Source organism: Panicum hallii, chromosome 3, assembly GCF_002211085.1.
Source record: "Panicum hallii strain FIL2 chromosome 3, PHallii_v3.1, whole genome shotgun sequence".
Lineage (NCBI taxonomy): Eukaryota > Viridiplantae > Streptophyta > Magnoliopsida > Poales > Poaceae > Panicum > Panicum hallii.
This window is the reverse complement of record NC_038044.1, coordinates 3,242,148-3,261,023: the sequence shown is the minus strand read 5'-3', so window position 1 is coordinate 3,261,023 and position 18,876 is coordinate 3,242,148. Positions and strand designations below refer to the sequence as shown.

At 43.2% G+C, this 18,876-nt stretch overlaps 2 protein-coding genes and 1 long non-coding RNA gene across 3 annotated transcripts; 2 read left to right on the top strand and 1 right to left on the bottom strand.

Annotated features, from left to right (window-relative positions):
* On the bottom strand, positions 1 to 4,013 carry LOC112886701 (BTB/POZ domain-containing protein At2g13690-like). Its single transcript, XM_025952671.1, has 2 exons — positions 3,393 to 4,013; positions 1 to 1,529 (listed from the first exon to the last, which is right to left on the bottom strand). The coding sequence occupies exons 1-2, from the start codon at positions 4,011 to 4,013 to the stop codon at positions 606 to 608; spliced, it is 1,545 nt and encodes a 514-aa protein (XP_025808456.1). The 3' UTR covers positions 1 to 605.
* Positions 4,014 to 7,651: 3,638 nt separating this feature from the next.
* On the top strand, positions 7,652 to 8,258 carry LOC112887808. The gene is made up of 2 exons (XR_003227629.1): positions 7,652 to 7,838; positions 7,941 to 8,258. It is a non-coding gene; the product is annotated as an uncharacterized LOC112887808 (long non-coding RNA).
* A 2,227-nt stretch (positions 8,259 to 10,485) lies between these two features.
* Positions 10,486 to 16,386, top strand: LOC112884839 (acetyl-CoA acetyltransferase, cytosolic 1-like). The gene is made up of 15 exons (XM_025950437.1): positions 10,486 to 10,637; positions 11,323 to 11,387; positions 12,046 to 12,144; positions 12,251 to 12,424; positions 12,525 to 12,630; positions 12,885 to 13,023; positions 13,639 to 13,716; positions 13,796 to 13,861; positions 14,072 to 14,157; positions 14,658 to 14,757; positions 14,982 to 15,092; positions 15,166 to 15,207; positions 15,382 to 15,468; positions 15,859 to 15,961; positions 16,149 to 16,386. Exons 2-14 carry the CDS (start codon positions 11,360 to 11,362, stop codon positions 15,946 to 15,948), a joined length of 1,206 nt encoding a protein of 401 aa, XP_025806222.1. The 5' UTR covers positions 10,486 to 10,637; positions 11,323 to 11,359; the 3' UTR covers positions 15,949 to 15,961; positions 16,149 to 16,386.
* The last annotated feature ends 2,490 nt before the right edge of the window (positions 16,387 to 18,876 follow it).

Here is an 18,876-nt window from a genome sequence, read left to right as displayed (position 1 = left end):
AAAACAAACAAACACAAGATTCAAGCAACAGTACATCATGTGCATGTTGCCATGGCACCATATGACACTATTCAATCCAGGGAAAAAAACAAGCAGACATACTGACATTTACACGGTAGTGATATATACAAATACAGATGGTGTTTCTGAAGCGAAGATGGATCTCTGTTAACAGCCAGAGGAAGCAGACCATGGCACTATCCCAAGACACAAAAGCTCCAGCTCTCCTGCAGCAGCGGCTGCATGTAGAACTCTCTCAGGACACCCTGTCCCAGTTCTGCAAGCTGCAAGCAGGGCACCCACCAATGGACCACTAGTCCTGATCACATTCAATCTTATTAAACAGATTGCACCAAGCCACCAACACTCTCATCCAGTGCAGCTTCTCAACAGTTGCAGCTGATATATGCACCTTCAGCTCCACATGGAGGGACTAAAGAATGCGTTCCTTACATCTCTGGACAGCTAAAGAATTCACATGTATAGATCAGCCAGGCTTCGTCAGGAATCCTGGCACACCAGCTATACCATATGTCATTGCAGCATAAACAAATCACGTACGCATGCACACATTCAGGTGGATGAATTGCAGGACAGAAACCCACTCAGCTACTACTACCTAAGGATCTTACAAATGACCGCCGCCACCAGACCTGGAAGGCCCTCATAAGGTTCGGACACTCCCGGCCTTGCCCGCTGAAAGCCTCAAACCACTCCATGAACAGCATCTGCTGCTGCGCCAACGTGAGCGTCAACAGCGCTTGCCCGATTCCTTCCTCCAGGGCCGTCACATTGAGGCCCTTTGGATACCTCCGGAGCCAACCGAAATCTACCAGCATTGGCCTGAACCAGGCCTGAAAGAAGCTGAACCTTTTTTCCCCAGTACAATGGAGCTTCCCGTTCCCCATGGCGATAAAAACTGTCGCTGAAATCCGGCTGAGCTCATGACGTACCATTGGCGACACCTGCTCGTGCATGCTTCTGAGAGCCTTTTCGTTGGCCCATGCATCAACAAATTCCTCTCCCATCTGCCTGTCTATTAGAATCTGCAGCAACCAGTTGGTGTCCTCAACTAACTTGTAGATTCCCTCAAGTGGTCCTTTTCCAACTGACGAAATGGAGGTTTGATCAGCAGGGACCAAATCCGAAGATTCTTCAAATAAACCCACCAGAGAATTCAGGCAAGAATGGCAGATACAGTAAATGCTCCTCTTGTCCAGCTCTTTATCGCCCTTTATGTAGACAGAGGACTTTGACAGGATACCATTGACCAAATTCCGCAGCTCTTTCCGAGCATTATTGTTGGTCCCCTTTGTGATGGAATCGACTAGTTCAACTACCAGTTCTGCAGATGAGGTGGGTCTTTGTGGCTGTAACCTTGCCAGCAGATTTCTGAAAGCTGCTTCATATGAAGAATGCTGAGAAAGCAATTTCTTGATTATGTCCTCTTCAGATTCATTCCATGGAACAGCCTCAAGATACTTTAGACAGTTGTTAACTCCTCTGTCAAACATAAGTGACAAGGATACCTGATAAAATTTGTTTAGGCAATAAGCAAAAAGATTTAGAATAAGTTACAGGAAACTAATTCACATTTAAAAAGTGGTAAATCTAATGCAATAATGGCATAAATTTCTCTGTATAAAAGTACACTTCACAGAATCTACATTTCCTTCAGTCTACATGCCAAATATTTCCAAAATGGTAGAATGGATCATTACCACTCTTGAAGATCATATGGAAGTATTTCAGAATACAAAAGTGGATCAATTATCATCATGGTTGCTGTTGCAAACTAACAGCGCAATATGTAGCGTTCAGGTGCAATACTTATACTGGAAAACTTGCCATCACATGTTAGTGAAGATCTCAAGCATGAGGCAGATAGGCTCCTTTTGTTACATGGAACACTAAACCTCACACTCTTTTAAGAAAAGTATCTTCAAACAGCGAACTGTACCATGATGTCTTCAATGCGTGAAACTACCAAACTCAGCACCGAGTGTGTCTTAGTTTCTATGTCTAGCGGTTTTTGTTTCGAGTTTGAGTTAACTTTGGTTTTTTGTAATATCTACTTTGTTGTAAGAACCTTTGCTTCTCCTCCTTAAATAATTTGGCAGCACTCCTGCCGTATTTCTCAAAAAAAAAAAACAAAACCAAGGAAATAAGTCTAAAGTTGTATTCCCCACAGGCAAAAGAATATCAATGGGTGGGCACATGTCTAGAATTGGTGTACAAATCAGTAAAAAAACTGATGGGACTTCCCTAAACAAGAAGAAGCCAATCTCTAACAAGAATATCAAGATTGTTTCTCCTGTTCTTAGGGATACACGATATAATATATTGATTATCCAATCATATAGTTGTCTTAGAAAAAAGCAGTCATTTCAATTTCATTCTTAGTAATTCACTAAACACAAGCACATTCTATATTAAAATAAAGACAGGAATGGAAGACAGAGGAAACTTAGTCGATTCAGCAGGCTACACAAACTTAAATGAACACCAATATTTAGGAGTTTGCTTGACTTATCTAATGGCCAAAGTGTATGATGTAAACTCAACACCTAGTGCAAGTGGAAGCAAGGGTCTAGTTTCCTCAAACATGCAGCAATAAGCATCCTCTCAAAGTTACATTCCAGAGCGAGGAACAAAATACATACTCCCATTACACAGCCACAATAAACTGAGGGTCAAACCTTTTGTACCATTTCAGGTGCCAACAACCAAATTAACTACTAGCTAAGAAGCATAATTAATAGCTTTAATTCTTCAAATAAGAAGAGCATTTTTCTGGTTGACCTGCCTTTATTTCCCCAGAATTCGAGGAGTATCATGTTCTAGTACATGAGATGGTTCAACAAATTTTAAAAATGTTTAGCAAGATCCCTATTGTCACCACATTATTGATAGCTGCTTTGATGTTTGTAAATTGAAGATGCTCTAACGCGGGAAATGAGAGAAAATATCAAAACCTGAATGCACTTTAATGATTTTAGTATCCATGCTTTACCTATAGTGTACTCATTTAGCCAACAAGAAAACTCAGCAAAATATGATGTAATGTTGACACCAACAGCATGGTTCCATGGCCAAATTTACGAACACAATGAACATTGCCTGCAGGTTGTTCAAGGATATCAAGCCCGTATTTCTATACTATTCCAATCTGAGCACCAACTAGGAAATAACGCAACCTCTCTATATTAGTATTTACCAGATTCTAAAAATAGGTCAATGCTAAAATTAGCACTCTGCACTACACTGGATTAACACCACAGTAAAAGTTGCAATCTTTCCGAAGATGCGCAATTCATGAACAAAGCAACCATATTCAACCACTAAAGAGTAAAATTTGCGCAGAAATCAACAAATTGGGACAGAGAGCTCACCTCGAGAACACCGATGGCTCGCGCGACGCCACCACGAGCAAGCCGCCTCATCGCAGCCGTCTCGTCTTTGTCTTCCAACATCATCTCCACCACCTCCCTGAAGGACTCCACCTCGACCTTTCCTTCCACCGCCACCTCGCCGCCTCGTCCCCGAAGAACCTTCCTCACCACCTTGCTCTCCCTGCGCACCCTCTCCACCTCGTCCACCTCCAAGACCAGGCCTTTCTCAACCAGTCTCAGACGCAGCATTTCCCTCGGCCTATCCACCGCCGCCGGCGGCGGGGGCGGCGGAGGCGGAGGCAGGGCGGGCGGCGGGCACTCGGTGACGGACGACAGCCGCGCGGAAACACACAAACTCGCGGCGGTAGCGAAACATGGATCATCGATGGGAGAGACGCGCCCAGGGGAGCGGATGCGGCGGGAGAGCGGCGGCGCGAGCTGGTGCGGCGGCTTGGCTCGCGGCGGCGCGGGGAGGGGGCTCCGGCTGGCGGCCGCGGCGGCCGCAGTGGAGGGGTCGAGGCCGAAGGAGCAGCACCAGGGCTGGCGCGGCGGGGGCGCCTTGCGGCGGCTCCGGCGGCGGTGCGCGGTCGCCGCCGGCGACGCGCCCGTCGTCGTCGGCATTTGGGTTGGCGTATCTGTCGGAGGAAGCGGAACGGGAGCACGTTATGTAGGTGCGAGCTGTGAGGAGTTTGTTTATGTGGCGATATTTGCTAGGTGGCATCACAAGTGTACCACCAAGGTTGGGTACGTAGGTGTGATTTATGATGATTGTGATTGTTCATAAGTTGGGGTTGTACTATATTCTAATTTTAGACACATCATGTCCTAATAATAATAAAACTTAGTTGGTTGTTCACCATCATAGGAAATATTAACTCAAAATAAAAGCCTTGTTGAACAAGTGTGTTTTGTGATGATAAAGTTGTGGTCACAAAAAATGAATAGAAAAATTCTAGTTTATCATTGATTGGAACATTCAAAAAAATGATGATCTCTTAGTTCAGCGAACTTAGATTATAGTAATTTGATTTTATCTAATATTAGTATAAACGCACATTTAGAACTTCACTATGCGTACGCGTACATTGAAGTGAATCATCTATCATTAATTAAATCAACTTGCTTAGACTACAAACCCCAATCCTGGAGGTTAAGGCTATGCTTAGTTTTATCTCTTGACGTTGATTCCAAGTAAAGTGCCATTTTTAAACTTAGATCCCATGAATTACGCAATCAAATACGTGTTAATTTGCTATCGCTCTTGCAGTTAGCTAGATTGAATGTATACTCATTTACCAATTGATTGAAAATGTGATGTTTATGAGGAACAAGGTGGATACCCTCGAGGAAATGGGTCAACTCTTAAATGAAGAGGATGCATATTACCTAACTGAATCTTACAACTTAGATACTACCATTGAATAATAATTAATGGGTTTTAGGCAAGATGCCAAGACACATGCATTGTCATAGTAAAACTCAATGTTTCTTTTTGTCTTAAAATTTATTGTTTTTATTATGTTTACTTAGTACTCACAATGCTTACATTGTTTGCCACCTACATTTTTCTGAGAACAAAGAGGCCAATCTAGTTAGATTGCTAGCAATATCGTATAAGATTTGATATCCTCAACACGTTACTAAAATCTTAACCACCATGTACTTGTAGGCGGATTTGATTTATTTGCCTGAAAAGGAATACAAAGAGCTCCCCTTTGAAAAAATTGGGCATATCGTTTCCATGCTAACACCTTGAATAGTCTTGTTACTGTGGATGACGATTTTACTTGAAATTATCTATTATTCTTCTCCACTTGGTGTGAGATGACCACAGGTGGAGTATGGGTACGACGAATCCTTGATGCAAATATGCGGTGTTAGTGTAGCAGTTTTGGGACGTGTAAAGGAGGTGTACAGCAAAAGCGGGAAGCAAAGTTGCCGTTGCAGCCTTTGCGCGCAATGGCATTATTTTGCTCTCCGAGCCCCTCGCTCATGTCCACACATCTCACTCGCTTTCCTTGGTTTAAGCGGCAAAGGCTTGAGCTTTCGTGTAATCTTTCTTTCCCTCCCGTAGCTACGCATGCTAACCTCATCGCCGCTCAAAATTTCCTACCGTTGCGGGCTGCGCCTGCGCGCACGCTCTCATGATTTCTAGCTTGTGCAACTCCTCACGCAGCTCTGCTTTTCGTGTATACCTCTTTACCTTTCACGGAAGAAGTTCAAGACTTTTGGCGCTGCTGATATACATATACCCTGCCCCGCATCAAAAAAAAAGGAAGAAACTTTGCTGTGAAAATCTGTGTAGAATACATGTATTCCCCCCCCCCCCCTCTCTTGCAACTACTGAACTACGTAATGGTGCCTGGAACTTGATTAGTAATTGGTTAGGTTACTTAACTTGGAACTTGTCCATTCGGGTTTGGAGTTTCCAACTCAGCGAGCCACATCTAACTTTATCAGCTTCAAGATATGCCGGCAAAAATAGAAACTACACTTGGTGATTGATTATTATTATTTTTTCTTTTTCCAAATAATAACTTCCAGTGGCCTGAACCGTGATGGAAGCAAGCGGCCGGGGCGGCAGTTGGAACAGTAGCGAGCACGCTCAGCTTAGTAGTAGGTGCCCGTGAGCGGCCCGCCGCCGCGATCACCGGCGCGGCAGCTGCACCGGCGACGACCTGTGGCTGGGGTCAGCTCGCTCGCCAGCCTGACCCCCCCTAATAAACTAATGGCTCATGATTAAACAGCCATTACCAAACATTCCTGCAGCCATGCATCACCTCGAGGCGACGGATCCTGCCACGCCACACTGCAAGTGCCTGAAAAATAAAATTAAAGGTAAAATAGTGTCACGCGCCCAACCCATCATATCTCCTTCAATTTTTCCCAACCTCTCCGTCCTTTGAGCCCGTGCTCTCCAGCCCTGAACTAATCTAACAAATTAAACCCTAGCTGCTAGTGGTAGTGGCCACACGCGATACGTGGACTGCATCGACACGAATGGGACAGACGGTGTTGCAGGGCAGGAGCCGGTCGACCACCAAACAGTGGTTAGCTAGCTACTTCTTGGCCACCTGCAACAATTAATTAAGCTCCCGTTTGGTTTGGTTCGGGTTTATTTGAGAAAGATCATTTATTTTAACTGTATACATTATTGTCTCTGCATGGTTTGATGTGGCAGCAGTATGCAATTCGATCGATCGACCGGCCGCTAAGTGCTAATAATCATCATCACATGCTATTGCTAGCTGCTTGTACCAACGTACGGGCTCTATGTGTGTTCAGGAATCAGTAACAATACTAATAGCGTCCAGTATCAATCAGAGCTCTTCATGTTGCCCGCCTGCAGAGATACGAGATCGATGCTGCATGAATGCTTGTTTCTTGACGGCTATATTAAAGCAGTTCCAACAATTTCTTTTAAAGGTTTCTTTCTGATCGCCGCGCAACGCGCAGGCTTGCACCGGAGCGGCCGATCACGAAAGGTTTGTTTCAAAGAATCAGCTCTAATTTAATAAAATCTGTGGGGTATGTTAAAAAAAGTTTCAGCCAACCAGATTGGTGGTTAGCCACCTGCGATTAAACTAATTAAGCTCGCTCGGTTGGTCGGGAGTACACTAGTACTACTACTTGCATATATAGCTGTTTCCTAACAGATTTGGGGGTTGCAAAATAATAAACTATATGCATGCTCAACTAACCTTTTACCCACTCTAACGGCGCTGCAACTTATGAACATACAACTAACACCATTAATTACCTCGATATATATAACATGCTTAATGCAATCTTCTCCTAGCCGGCTAGCCTAGCTACTAGCCACTTGACAGACGAGCTACCTACTACTGGCCGTATACGTACTGTATACACTTGCACAGCCGTTCTACGCTAGCTCCTACCGATCATACACGGTGGTGGTACGTATACTAGCGTACACGCTAATATAAGTCGTCGCTTGTGCTATGCATGGAAATTTCACTACTGTAGAAACGATTTTTCGTCGTTCTCATTCGTTCCCATCAATTTTAAACCCAGGTTAATGAAAATGTTAATCCCGGGTCCAACGGCTAGGGGCCTATCGGGAGAGGGGAGGGTGGGAGGATATTTAGTCCCGGTGGAGGCTCCAACTGGGACTAAAAAAATATATTTATTCTGGATCAAGCCGACCACCGGGACTGAAAATGAAAGAAGTGGGACAAGTTTTTTTCATTCTCCGCGCCCCTCTATCCACACTGCTTATCTCTCCTCTTAATATTTTCCAAACCATCCTCTCCTTTCTTGCCCTGCCTTATCATCTTCCCTTCCCTCTCCCTCTCCCTCCCTTATCCTTTTCCTTTTCCAGGGGCGGCGCAGCCGGCCGGAGCTGCAGGGCCAGGGGCAAGGGCCGCCGCGGCCGGCAGAGCAGTGAGGCCAGGGGCCGCGTGGTGGCCGGAGCAGCGGGGCTTGGTAATGCTGCAGCTAGACAGTTTGAGTTTGCGTGAAAATAGAAAAGTATATATTCTTTTGGTGATGAAAATAGCAATACTTGTATGATTTCTTCATTTTCAGTTAAGTTTTGGGCGATGGTGCCATGGCTTCTTCGTTTTCAGTTTAAGTTTTGTGTGGGCACAGCTCCCCGCGGTGGCGAAGCTGGTGGCCGCAAGCAGGGCAAGCACAAGCACATGCCTTTTTTTATTATTTTTTAGTAGTGTTGGGTCCGGTTGGTAACCAACTCGGATTAAAGATTATTTTTGGTCCTGATTGTCTGATCTGAAATTAAAGGCTGGGATTAAAGGCTGGGACCTTTAGTCCCGGATTGACGATCTCAGTTGGAAAATCGGGATAACTAAATTTTCCCAACCGGAACTAATGGGCATTTATGTACCAGTGTTTCTCAATTGCCGCCAATACCACCGTGCAAGCTAGCGTGTCTGCGCACACACACACGTACACATGTGCTACCATAATATAATGATAGGGCATGTATATCTATACGAGATACGTACGTAGTACAGTGCTGCACTTTTGGATGGTCACGCTAGCTGTTGGCACCAAACGCTCCACGCGTGCAGGCAATAATGGCACGCCTAGTAGACAGGCACCTAGCTATAGCTCATCGTCGAGGCTTAGGCTAATTTCATTCCAGTTTCCTGCATGCTCTATGATTGTAGAGTACTTGTGCCTCTCCAACTAATTACCGTCCATGATGATAGCAGCGGTTCCTGTCTCAGGAATGGCACCCTACATCCATCGATCATTCGTGCCAATATGCATGGCGCACGCGCCCAGATTTGTTAAGAGCAAATTTAATGATCAGGAGCAAATTGGTTAGACGCATCAATGCAGATTTATTTATGTCCGATCGAGTAGCTCCAACAATGAGTAGCCTAGTGCTAGTGGCGCCCAACACACAACAGAGCGCAAACAAACGAGTAGCCGGTAGCCCCTGATGAACATGGGCCGGCGTAAAGGAGATTTGGGCCGTATTCAATCGGGCCCGCTCGTCACTCGACAAAACGCCAACCGTAATGCTGCTAGGCCGGACGCACAATGGACTGGACTGACGGCACACACGTTGGAGGAGGCGCCGGACTCGGTGGGCCCGATGCCGCCGGTGGACAGCACCGCGCCGGGCCGCCGCCGCTGCACCAAATCTCCACCGAAAACGTGAATAGGCCAACAACTGGATGGTGCCGACCTGCCGTCAGTCCTATCGCTCGCGCTCACGCCCCATGCCATGCCAAAATGGCCATCGACCCAGCCGGGCTTCAATCCAAACACAAGGCCAGCTCTAACAACTAGAAAGAGTTCTAGTTCTACAAGATAGTATCACTAAAGCTAATTTCTCTAACGTATTATCTCTAAATTTTCCTTTTATTGCTTTTTATTTACTAATGGTTGTATTTGTGTCGCAGATGACAAGGAGTCGGAAAAGATCGAGCCAAAGAACTTGTTGACTCTTATCACGAGGTCTTGTGAACGAGTCTACCATCGGAGATAGCTTGGTTGTCTTTTTTTGCCTTCTTATTCGTCCACGTAGGATAGGACAGATGATCACGTGTGCGTGCTAAAAGATGCTAGCTCAGTGGCAACCAACCGAGAGAAGGCGCCAAAGGTTTCATTTATTTCCGTTGACTAGGTAGATGAGCTCCGACCTACCTTACCTATTTAATGGCAAATGAATAAAGACCATGATGTATATATCATTCGTAGTGTTGTTGATGTTTTTCTTTTCTGGACCCAATTAATGTCATCAATTATTATTTTTTGCTATGCTTCCTTTGTAAGAGTTCGACATGACCGCTGAGCTCGTGAAACAAATTGGAAAGTTCAAATTAACTTACAGTTGGATCCTCGTCTGACTGTATCGCATTCGCCAACTCCTTAAGCTCCCATGGCAAATTTTCTTTTCTTTTTATTAGACTAAGGAAAAAACAAGAGTGGCTAGGTACGGGGTAGAAAGGCCATACGCTTTCATACGCAGGGGTTGAGCCCGGAGTAGAAATAATGGTAAGAGCATCTTCAAGAATTTTTTCTAAAATCTACTTTGTAAATTATCATTTAAAGAGTTATTTGAGTATAAATTATTTTATACTCTTCAACAACTTTTCTATATCCTGTGTGCAGTTTAAAGATCAATTCTCGCTCTCCATCTTTGGTTAGCGAGAAAATTAGAAAAAAGAGACTGTTAGAGGATATTTTTTAACTCAATCTCTATTTCTAAAGATATAAAGAGTCTTTTAGAGGTACAGCTCGTCAGTTTGTGGGGCCGGCTGGCCCGATCAGTAAAGCTTAGGAAGATGCATGACACCGATCCTCATAGTCGATAAAAACACCACTTTGATCTTGACAACACAACCATCAACTACTCAGATCATGTTTTCTTTGACGTTTGTTACTTGAAAAATAAACTAATCAACGTCGTCGAATATTATAGGTGGGTGGCCGGGAATATACGACAATTATGGTTTTTTTTTTAATGTGGATCCAGGCCGCAACCATGTGACTGGTCCATATCGAACTAAACCGTCCCAGCCGGCCCGGTCTCCACAAATGGCCGCAATTAGCATCGAACCGGTGGAAAACCAGTCGTTGGTTTTTCGTTAAAACCGAAGCACGTCAGGTTCGAATCAGGCAGGCTATTATTCCAAGGGTCCGACAGATCGCCCTTGCCACTCCACTGTCCACCACTCCTCCGTTACACCTCTCTTCCCTTGCGGCGACGACTGGGCTCGCCGGCTCTTCCCCGGCGACGAGCACCCCCAGGTATGCCCGCCCCCTTCTCTTCCCTTCCTCCTGCCGTGCGAAATCGAGCATCCCGACGTCAGAGAGAAACGAGGAGATCGAGAGAGAAAAAAATGTCGCTACATCTAGCGAGAGTCGACAGCACGCGGTTCGACGCAGCGGGTCCAACCTACGCCGTTTCACGCGCCAAGCGAGAGAATGGAGAGACGGAGGGACTCCAGCACGGGGCGAGGGGCAGCGCCGCCGAGCTGTGCTCCCACCACCCGCCCGTCGAGGGGTCAGGGGAGGCGGGGCGGATCGAGGCCGCAGGGGCGAGGAGGGGCCAGCGACCTCCAGCGCGGGGCGGGGGCTGGGCCTGAGGGCGAGGTAGAGCAAGGTCGCCGCCTAGCAGTTTTGAGGACGGGCGGAGCTTCGCTAGCCGCGCCGCCGGCCGAGCGGGCCGGACGGAGCTCAGCCACCAGCGAGGCGGGCAATGGAGGAGAAAGGGAGGGAGGGAGGAGGAGAGAGGATGTGGCTGGGATTGTGGACGACGAAGACTAGAGAGTATTAAACAAATACGATATGCTATAGCAGGACTACTGGACAGGTGGTATACAGTACTCCATGCTATATCCTACGTGGACACCGTTATAAAGATCACTTTACTATAACTATTGCGGGTGCCCTAATGGTCGGCTGTTTGTTTTCGGATCCGATCCAATTGCAGGTCGGTTGGTTAGGCAGTTCGGACCGGCGGCGCGGCCATGGCTTCCGACGGCATCGCCCCCAGAGGTATTGTTTGTTCCCTCCCATCTGTTCAAGCAGACTTCAAAGCCGCCTGGGAGATCTTGGGCAACGACTCGATGAGCATGCCATTATAGTTTTAGCGATCTGACATGCTGGGAGGCGGGCTTCGGTCTGTTGGGCCGAATTTTTGAGTTTATTATGTAGATTGCTTGCAAGGATTGGTTGCTTTCCGTGTAATTCTAGTGCCTGTCTGCGGCCATGGGGAGTTCTGGGTGCTCCATGCTCCTGCTCTTATCCAATTATCCTTGTGTTCCCCATAATCTGTTCGCTTGATGGCGCCCATTGCTTTCCAAAGTTTGTTGATAGTAGAAACTTCTGATTTCACTGCAAAATTCGTACATGTTAGCACAAGTTCTGTTTTCCCCCTTTTCGGGCTGCGCAGAAGGGAGTGCTAAACATGTACTTTTTTTTAAGGGAGGGAAGTGTTACACATGTACTTGGTTGTAGCAGCTCCTGTGATTATTTTTGTTTCATTATAATATAATGCCAACTGTAGTGTGGTATTTGCTTTCCACGTTTGTTTGTACCAATTGATGATGGGAGGCATGGTTTGCAATATATTGTAGATATAATGGGAGAGAGGTGTATTTTAGATGGTTTTGCTATATTCTGCTATCACTAACTTTTTCTTGCTTGCTCACAGATGTATGTGTTGTTGGGGTTGCACGCACACCTATGGGTGGTTTCCTTGGTGCCTTGTCTTCCTTGCCTGCAACAAAACTTGGCTCTATAGCAATTCAAGGTGATACACACATTTTCTCTGCATGTACATCGTCACTGAACAAGATGTAAATATTTGTTTTGCCCCCCACTAGCACACTGACATGACCACTGGTTGGGGCTGTTAGCCGCTCTGAAAAGAGCAAACGTGGATCCGTCCCTTGTGCAGGAGGTCTACTTTGGAAACGTCTTGAGTGCTAATTTGGGACAAGCTCCTGCAAGGCAAGCCGCTCTGGGTGCAGGGATACCAAACGCTGTTGTCTGTACCACTGTTAACAAAGTCTGCGCATCTGGCATGAAAGGTTTGAACCTAATTTATTTGTCCAGGCTATACTCTGCTCACAATTTACACAAGTGAGACATTTTATCTGACATGCTCTTGCTCTTCTTTCCTCTGTGCAGCTACTATGTTTGCAGCACAGTCAATTCAACTGGGTATCAATGATATTGTTGTGGCAGGTGGCATGGAAAGCATGTCCAATGCCCCAAAATACATTGCTGAAGCTAGGTATGCAAAGCACTGTTTTGATACATCCAATATTGTGCTGCATAACTGAAGCATATGCTTAGGTTATTTGGTGGATACATGCATATTTACTTATTTAAGTTGCATTTTCGGCACTAGTTAGTATTGATATGCCCATCCTCTATTGGCAAGGCAATTGACAAAGACACATGTTTTATTTTGAAATGATAGTAGGTTCTTGGTTAAAATGGATTTCAGCTGCAATAATCTGATAAGCTTGCTGGTTACAAATGCAGGAAAGGGTCTCGTTTTGGACATGACACACTTGTCGATGGCATGCTTAAGGATGGCCTTTGGGATGTATATGGTGATTGTGCCATGGGAATGTGTGCCGAGCTTTGTGCTGACAATCATGCCCTTACAAGAGAAGATCAGGTCTCTTACTTCGGATAATAGTGTCATAATTTTATTTCTATATTTGTCAACACATAAAGTGGTGTTATTCAATAGTGGTCAATAAGGCAATTCTTTTGAGAGTGCACTGATTTTTCTTTTCAATTACCATCACTTTAAACATCTTCTTTCATTATCTTGGTTATCGTTGTGAATGGTCTGGATCTGTATCAGCATTCCCAGTATCTTATGATGAACTTGTAGTTTGGACCCTTTTATGAGCAATGGTGTTTCTATTAGGATTTTCGTATGATTGCTAGGGTGGGCTTATGTGATGCTCTAGATCTGTAGAGTAACCATTCATTTGCTTGCTTCCAAAGATGAAAGTAGATGTGCCATACTAAAATGAGTACTATTTGTATCCTTGTTGAAGCAATATAGATTTAATCTCTTAGGAGCTGCTCTTCAGTACACAACATTACCCTTCTATACATCAAATATTTTCTTGTAGCCGTTTTCATTTTTGTTATCGATTATTTTCCTGTATCAGTTGCCTAGGAGTCTTCCTGTATCTGATGCAATTTATTTTCTTCTATAGCGCAATAAATATATTTGCCATTACTGGCAAATTTGATTTTACATTTTTTCCGTGCATAGGATGCTTTTGCTATCCAAAGCAACGAGCGTGGAATTGCTGCTCGTGACAGTGGTGCTTTTGCATGGGAGATTGTTCCGGTGATTTTCTCTCTTTCTTGGATCTAAATATTATATGTTTTGTTTGGTTTTTTCTTATGCTCAATGTTTTGTGAACCAGATTGAAGTTCCTGTTGGGAGGGGAAAACCACCAGTACTTATCGAAAAAGATGAAAGTCTGGACAAGGTAATTTTCTCATGTAACAAAGTTGTTATGAACGAAATAAAATTTGTAGTTGGTTATGAACAAGGTAATTACTGGCATGCACTTTTATCATAATTCTTGCTTCGCAGGAGTACAACGGGCCTCCTTACATAAAGAGCTTTCCAAACAGTTATTGTAAGGTCAATACACATGACAGTTTTACTTATCTTGTGTTATTTCTATGTCTCTTAGTTTGACCCCGTAAAACTGAAGAAACTCCGCCCAAGTTTCAAGGAGAATGGTGGTACTGTTACAGCTGGAAATGCTTCTAGTATAAGGTATAACTGCTTGACGTTTATTTTATTTTGTGAAATGTTTAAGTTTTTCCTGCAATATGCTGTTTTTTTGAAAGGTCTGACAAACAAAATGTTTCATTGTTAACAATTAATTCTTTTATTATATCACGCATGCATTCTGTTCTTTTTTGTTGTTTTCATATTTGACTTCTGTTTGTACTTACAAATTGCTTCGCCTATTTATGTTTGACTGCTTGTTATGCTCTAAATTGTATCTAATTTCTTTAGGATTGTAACATAAGTTGGTGTAAATCATTTATATCACATAAGAAAGTAAAAATATCTTTGTAATGCCTCATTCCCATTAAATCAAGGAAAATTAGCCTACCTGTATAATTTCTTCTCGGTTGTCATAGACACTCTTTATCACACTTTGCACTGTATATTTTTCCCCTTGACCGGTACTGTCAAGTGTGCTGCCTACTGTTCGCTTGTGTAGGCTTTTGCAATTAGTTACATCTAATTTGTTTTACGTGGATCAGTGATGGAGCTGCTGCATTAGTCTTGGTGAGTGGGCAGAAGGCTCAAGAGCTTGGCCTGCAAGTCCTTGCAAGGATCAAAGGATATGCAGATGCAGCTCAAGTAAGCTATAGTAACAGTTATCTCATTTAAGAGTAGAGTACGTTATCTCATTTAAGAGTAGAGTACGCTTCTAGATATATCATCATGATCTTAATATTGAAGGATGTAGGAAGTTATTTTCTCTTGAGCAGTTTATGCTACTATTTTAGATATCAAATTTTATCAATTCCTGTCATTCGTATTCTAAAATAGTAACTTTTCAACTATGAATGTTGTTTATACAGGCTCCAGAGCTTTTTACAACCACTCCGGCACTTGCCATACCAAAGGCTATCGCAAATGCTGGATTAGAGTCATCTCATGTTGATTTTTATGAGATTAATGAAGCCTTTTCGGTATGTATTGAGAGTTTCTTTAACTGGTTACTTATCTTTTGGTAACAATATCTATTTTTACTTCTCAATACAGGCCGTTGCACTTGCAAATCAAAAGCTTCTCGGGATTCCTTCAGTAAGTGACACCTATATCAAACTACCATTCATTTTAAAACATCTATTTCAGAAAATACACCCTGGTTCGTTTGTTATTTGCTATGCAGCTGCAACATTTAGTAGCATATAATTCTTCAAAAACATTTAGTAGCATCTAACAATATATTAGGAATTAACAACAATGTGCTTGCAGGAGAAGATTAATGTTCATGGAGGAGCTGTATCTTTAGGTCATCCTCTTGGGTGTAGTGGTGCTCGGATTTTGGTCACCCTTCTTGGAGTAAGTTTTATCTTATGATGCTAATTTTTCTATTATTCTGAGTTACAATCCCTTATTTCTTTAAGATGTGGAACATTTTTCTAGTATAAAACTAGAAGTTGATTCGTAAATAATTATGAATTTTGTCAAATACTTGAGCATGTCATAGGGTTTGCCATGTAGGGTAAATCATCTTCACTGCTGCTAGTGGGTTCTGTACTTCTGTTAGTGATTTTTCAAAGTGCGAAAATATCTTCAATTGTGGTGATCCTAGATAAAACTGCATATCCAACTGATGATCATTGTTTCTCTCTCTTTCTTAAAAAAATAAAAAATCTTGGGTATCTTCTTTAGTCATCATTTTGGGACATCATATCTGGTTCCTCATAGTCCTTGGTTCTTTTTAAACAGGTCCTTAGGGAGAAGGGTGGCAAGATCGGTGTTGCTGGTGTCTGCAATGGTGGAGGTGGAGCATCAGCCCTTGTTCTTGAGCTCGCATAAGAAATACTGACCTGTAAGACTGAGCACACTGAATATATCTAACCCATTATTTTTATTGCATGATGAAGTATTAAAAATGACAGTAAGCTGTGCGAGGTGCTAGTGCTACTTTTGCATTATTCAACTGATTCTGATGAGTAATCATTCAATCTTACAAGTTTTGTGCCATTTCGCTAACCGCAACGACTTTGACATTGCAGGTGCAATCCTTCCAGTAGTTAGCACAGGCTTCCTGAGGCAACCTTGTACTATTATATCGGTGTTCATTTTATGTTGTAGCTTGTTGAACATTCATAGATTAATTTAGCAATAAAGTTTGTTGTGCTTCAGTTACTTGCATAGTATCCTGCAATAAGAGAAATGGAGCAGAATCTTTGTGCAGTTCTTGTATGAAACCTTTACATCTGGTTCAGGCACTCAATAGCTGCAGTTTTTTTTCTTGAAATGTTTGTTATTTACTTGAAACTGTGAGGATGCTACAATGGTCATGGCGGGTTTCGTCAAGGGTAGTTTTGGGAACTGGTGATGTGTAGGTGGCTGCTTGGCTACCAACACATATATATGGAGCCTTTAGTCATCCTCGATTTCTGCTGGCTTCGTGTGTGTGTTGAGACTAGATAGAGTGCGTGAATGTAAATGAACCACATGTGTGGCAGAACAGTCACCTATTGTATAGACACTTATTGTATTTGGGTTTGATTATTATTAAATAATGTAAATACGGTTGTAAAAAAAGCAATTGAACACATAGAGCATTTAGCATCGACGGCGTATTGTATTTGGGGCTCATTCCTCATTGGGATTTGATAATGCTACTGTCCACTCATACTTTTGCTCTTATTACGAGGAATGGTAGCGACGGCGTACACGTCGAGCAACGACGCTAGGTCTGACACCGGTTCGTAGCAAGAGCTGTCACCTGCTGACGCTGGTGTTAGGCTAGCGGAAAGGCTCACCCCTTTCTAGCAATTCACATAGTTCCGAGCCAACTATATTCAGATACGGAACGGAATTTTAGCTGTGAAACAACAAAACAATCACCACCACCAATACCTGGTCTTGATCTATGCGAATTCATCTTAGGTGATATTGTTGTTCTTGTTACTGTTGGCCATGCTGCATCATGGATTATGGTATGGTAGCCCATCTCTTATCAATTTGGGTAGGCATTATGTGGTGACAGGAAACCGAAGCACCAAGTAAGTTGATACTCGATATAAGATTTGATTTGGTTGAAGTTATGAAATTAAGCAACATAATTTCTTATATGTTGATTTGGTTATGTTGGACATGGGAGTGGGTTTCCAATTCACACTAAAAGTTTAAGCCTATAGATCATCATCTCTTGTACCATAAAAGATAACGTATCAGGGTGAATATAGTTCAGGTATTACTTTTGGAAATAAAATTAATAATTTTGGAGGGTTATGGTCGATAGTCTATAGTTCTTTAAAACATATGTGTATTTTTCTTCCTTCCCTCCTATTTGACTTGGAAGGGGCTAGATGTTTATGGGCAATTGCAATCTTATTCGAATATTCATGTGTACAGTAATGGTAAGATTCATTATGAGAAGGTAAATATATTTAATGATTTTTTATCAACTCAAATTACTTATTGGAATCTACACTACATAAAATAGTTTTTCATGTGGAGTAGTGGGCAAGAAAGTATGATTTCTTAAACTGTGGACATATTTTTTATCAACGAGATATGAGGAAGACAAATATTCATTAGTTGATTCTTAATTATTACTAAAATCTTTTTAAACCATCCACCAGTTTTTCTAGACTTGGTAAATTTAGATTAAACCTTATACTTTTATATGATGAGGATGATGTTCATAGTTTCTTTAGTTGTGCTTGTGCAGATCTAGATTAGGATGTTTATTCTTTGTATAGGTTTTTTCTCCTGCTAATTCTTGAGACACATGAGGGAAGGTAGCAGAGAAGAATGCATCGCTGTAGAAAACTATTGATGTCATTGCAGCAGTGTGTGTTGTGGTGCCCACAGTTTGTCTTGGGACTCAAGTACTACTTAAAATAGAATTTAACCGTTCTTCAAAAGAATAGAATTGAACCCAGCAGGAAGGCCATACCTATATATGTTGAAAATAACAATGCACATTCAAGGAGGTTTTAGAAGAATTTGAAAATGGCAAAAGAGAGAAATTGCCATGCTTCACGGTAAAATAGAAATTCTCTAGAATTAAATATTCTGCATGGTTGGATAAGGTTGAGAGAAAATAAATCTAGAGTTAGATATTTTGTAAAGAAGAATGTAAAAGTTGCCATAATTTTACTCACGCCCCTGTCAAACTATAGGGAAACCTCGCGATAAGTTTTAGTGTTCGGTAAGACCTTCTTGAAGGAGCTGATTTAGCTAGCTCGTAATTATATCACAACAGTTTTTATTCATATGAAGGAGAGAGAAAGAATATCAATCTCTTGTTTAAGAGATCTTAAATCAGCGAGGTTGATATGTTAATCTATCTAAGCGGAAGGGTTAGTGTTAGTTGCAAACTATTGGAAGGCATGTCTCTTGCACCATGTACGAGCTATTAGCTGACATTAACTTATTGGACAAGACCTAATGGAGGATTCAAAAGGTGAGCCTCGCTCTTAAGAATTAGATCAAATCAGGTACAGGTCAGAGCTGTCCGGCCACGTGGAGCCGGGAGTAGTTGACTCAGATGCGGGCGCGCTTGGGGCGTGATGTGCTCGCGTGGGCCGGAGGCGCCTATGGGCTATGGCCTCATATGCGCGACGAGCTCGCATGGGCCGAACGCGTTTCTGGCTGGCTGAGGAGGCACAAAGTGCTCGCGTGGGCCTGATAGAGTCCACGGTCTCCTGCCTGCCTGATGGCTGCGGGCGCTGGGCCCGCTCACCCCCACCCCCCCGCGCGCAAGGTACACCCGGCCCTTTCCCT

Excerpts from the sequence above, each read along its gene's own strand:
- LOC112886701 (XM_025952671.1), bottom strand. The coding sequence starts at position 4,013 with ATGCCGACGACGACGGGCGCGTCGCCGGCGGCGACCGCGCACCGCCGC. Across the intron at positions 1,530-3,392 it reads GAGCCATCGGTGTTCTCGAG|GTATCCTTGTCACTTATGTT; the intron begins GTGAGCTCTCTG and ends AAATTTTATCAG.
- LOC112884839 (XM_025950437.1), top strand. The coding sequence starts at position 11,360 with ATGGCTTCCGACGGCATCGCCCCCAGAG. Across the intron at positions 12,631-12,884 it reads AAATACATTGCTGAAGCTAG|GAAAGGGTCTCGTTTTGGAC; the intron begins GTATGCAAAGCA and ends TTACAAATGCAG. Across the intron at positions 14,158-14,657 it reads GGAAATGCTTCTAGTATAAG|TGATGGAGCTGCTGCATTAG; the intron begins GTATAACTGCTT and ends TACGTGGATCAG.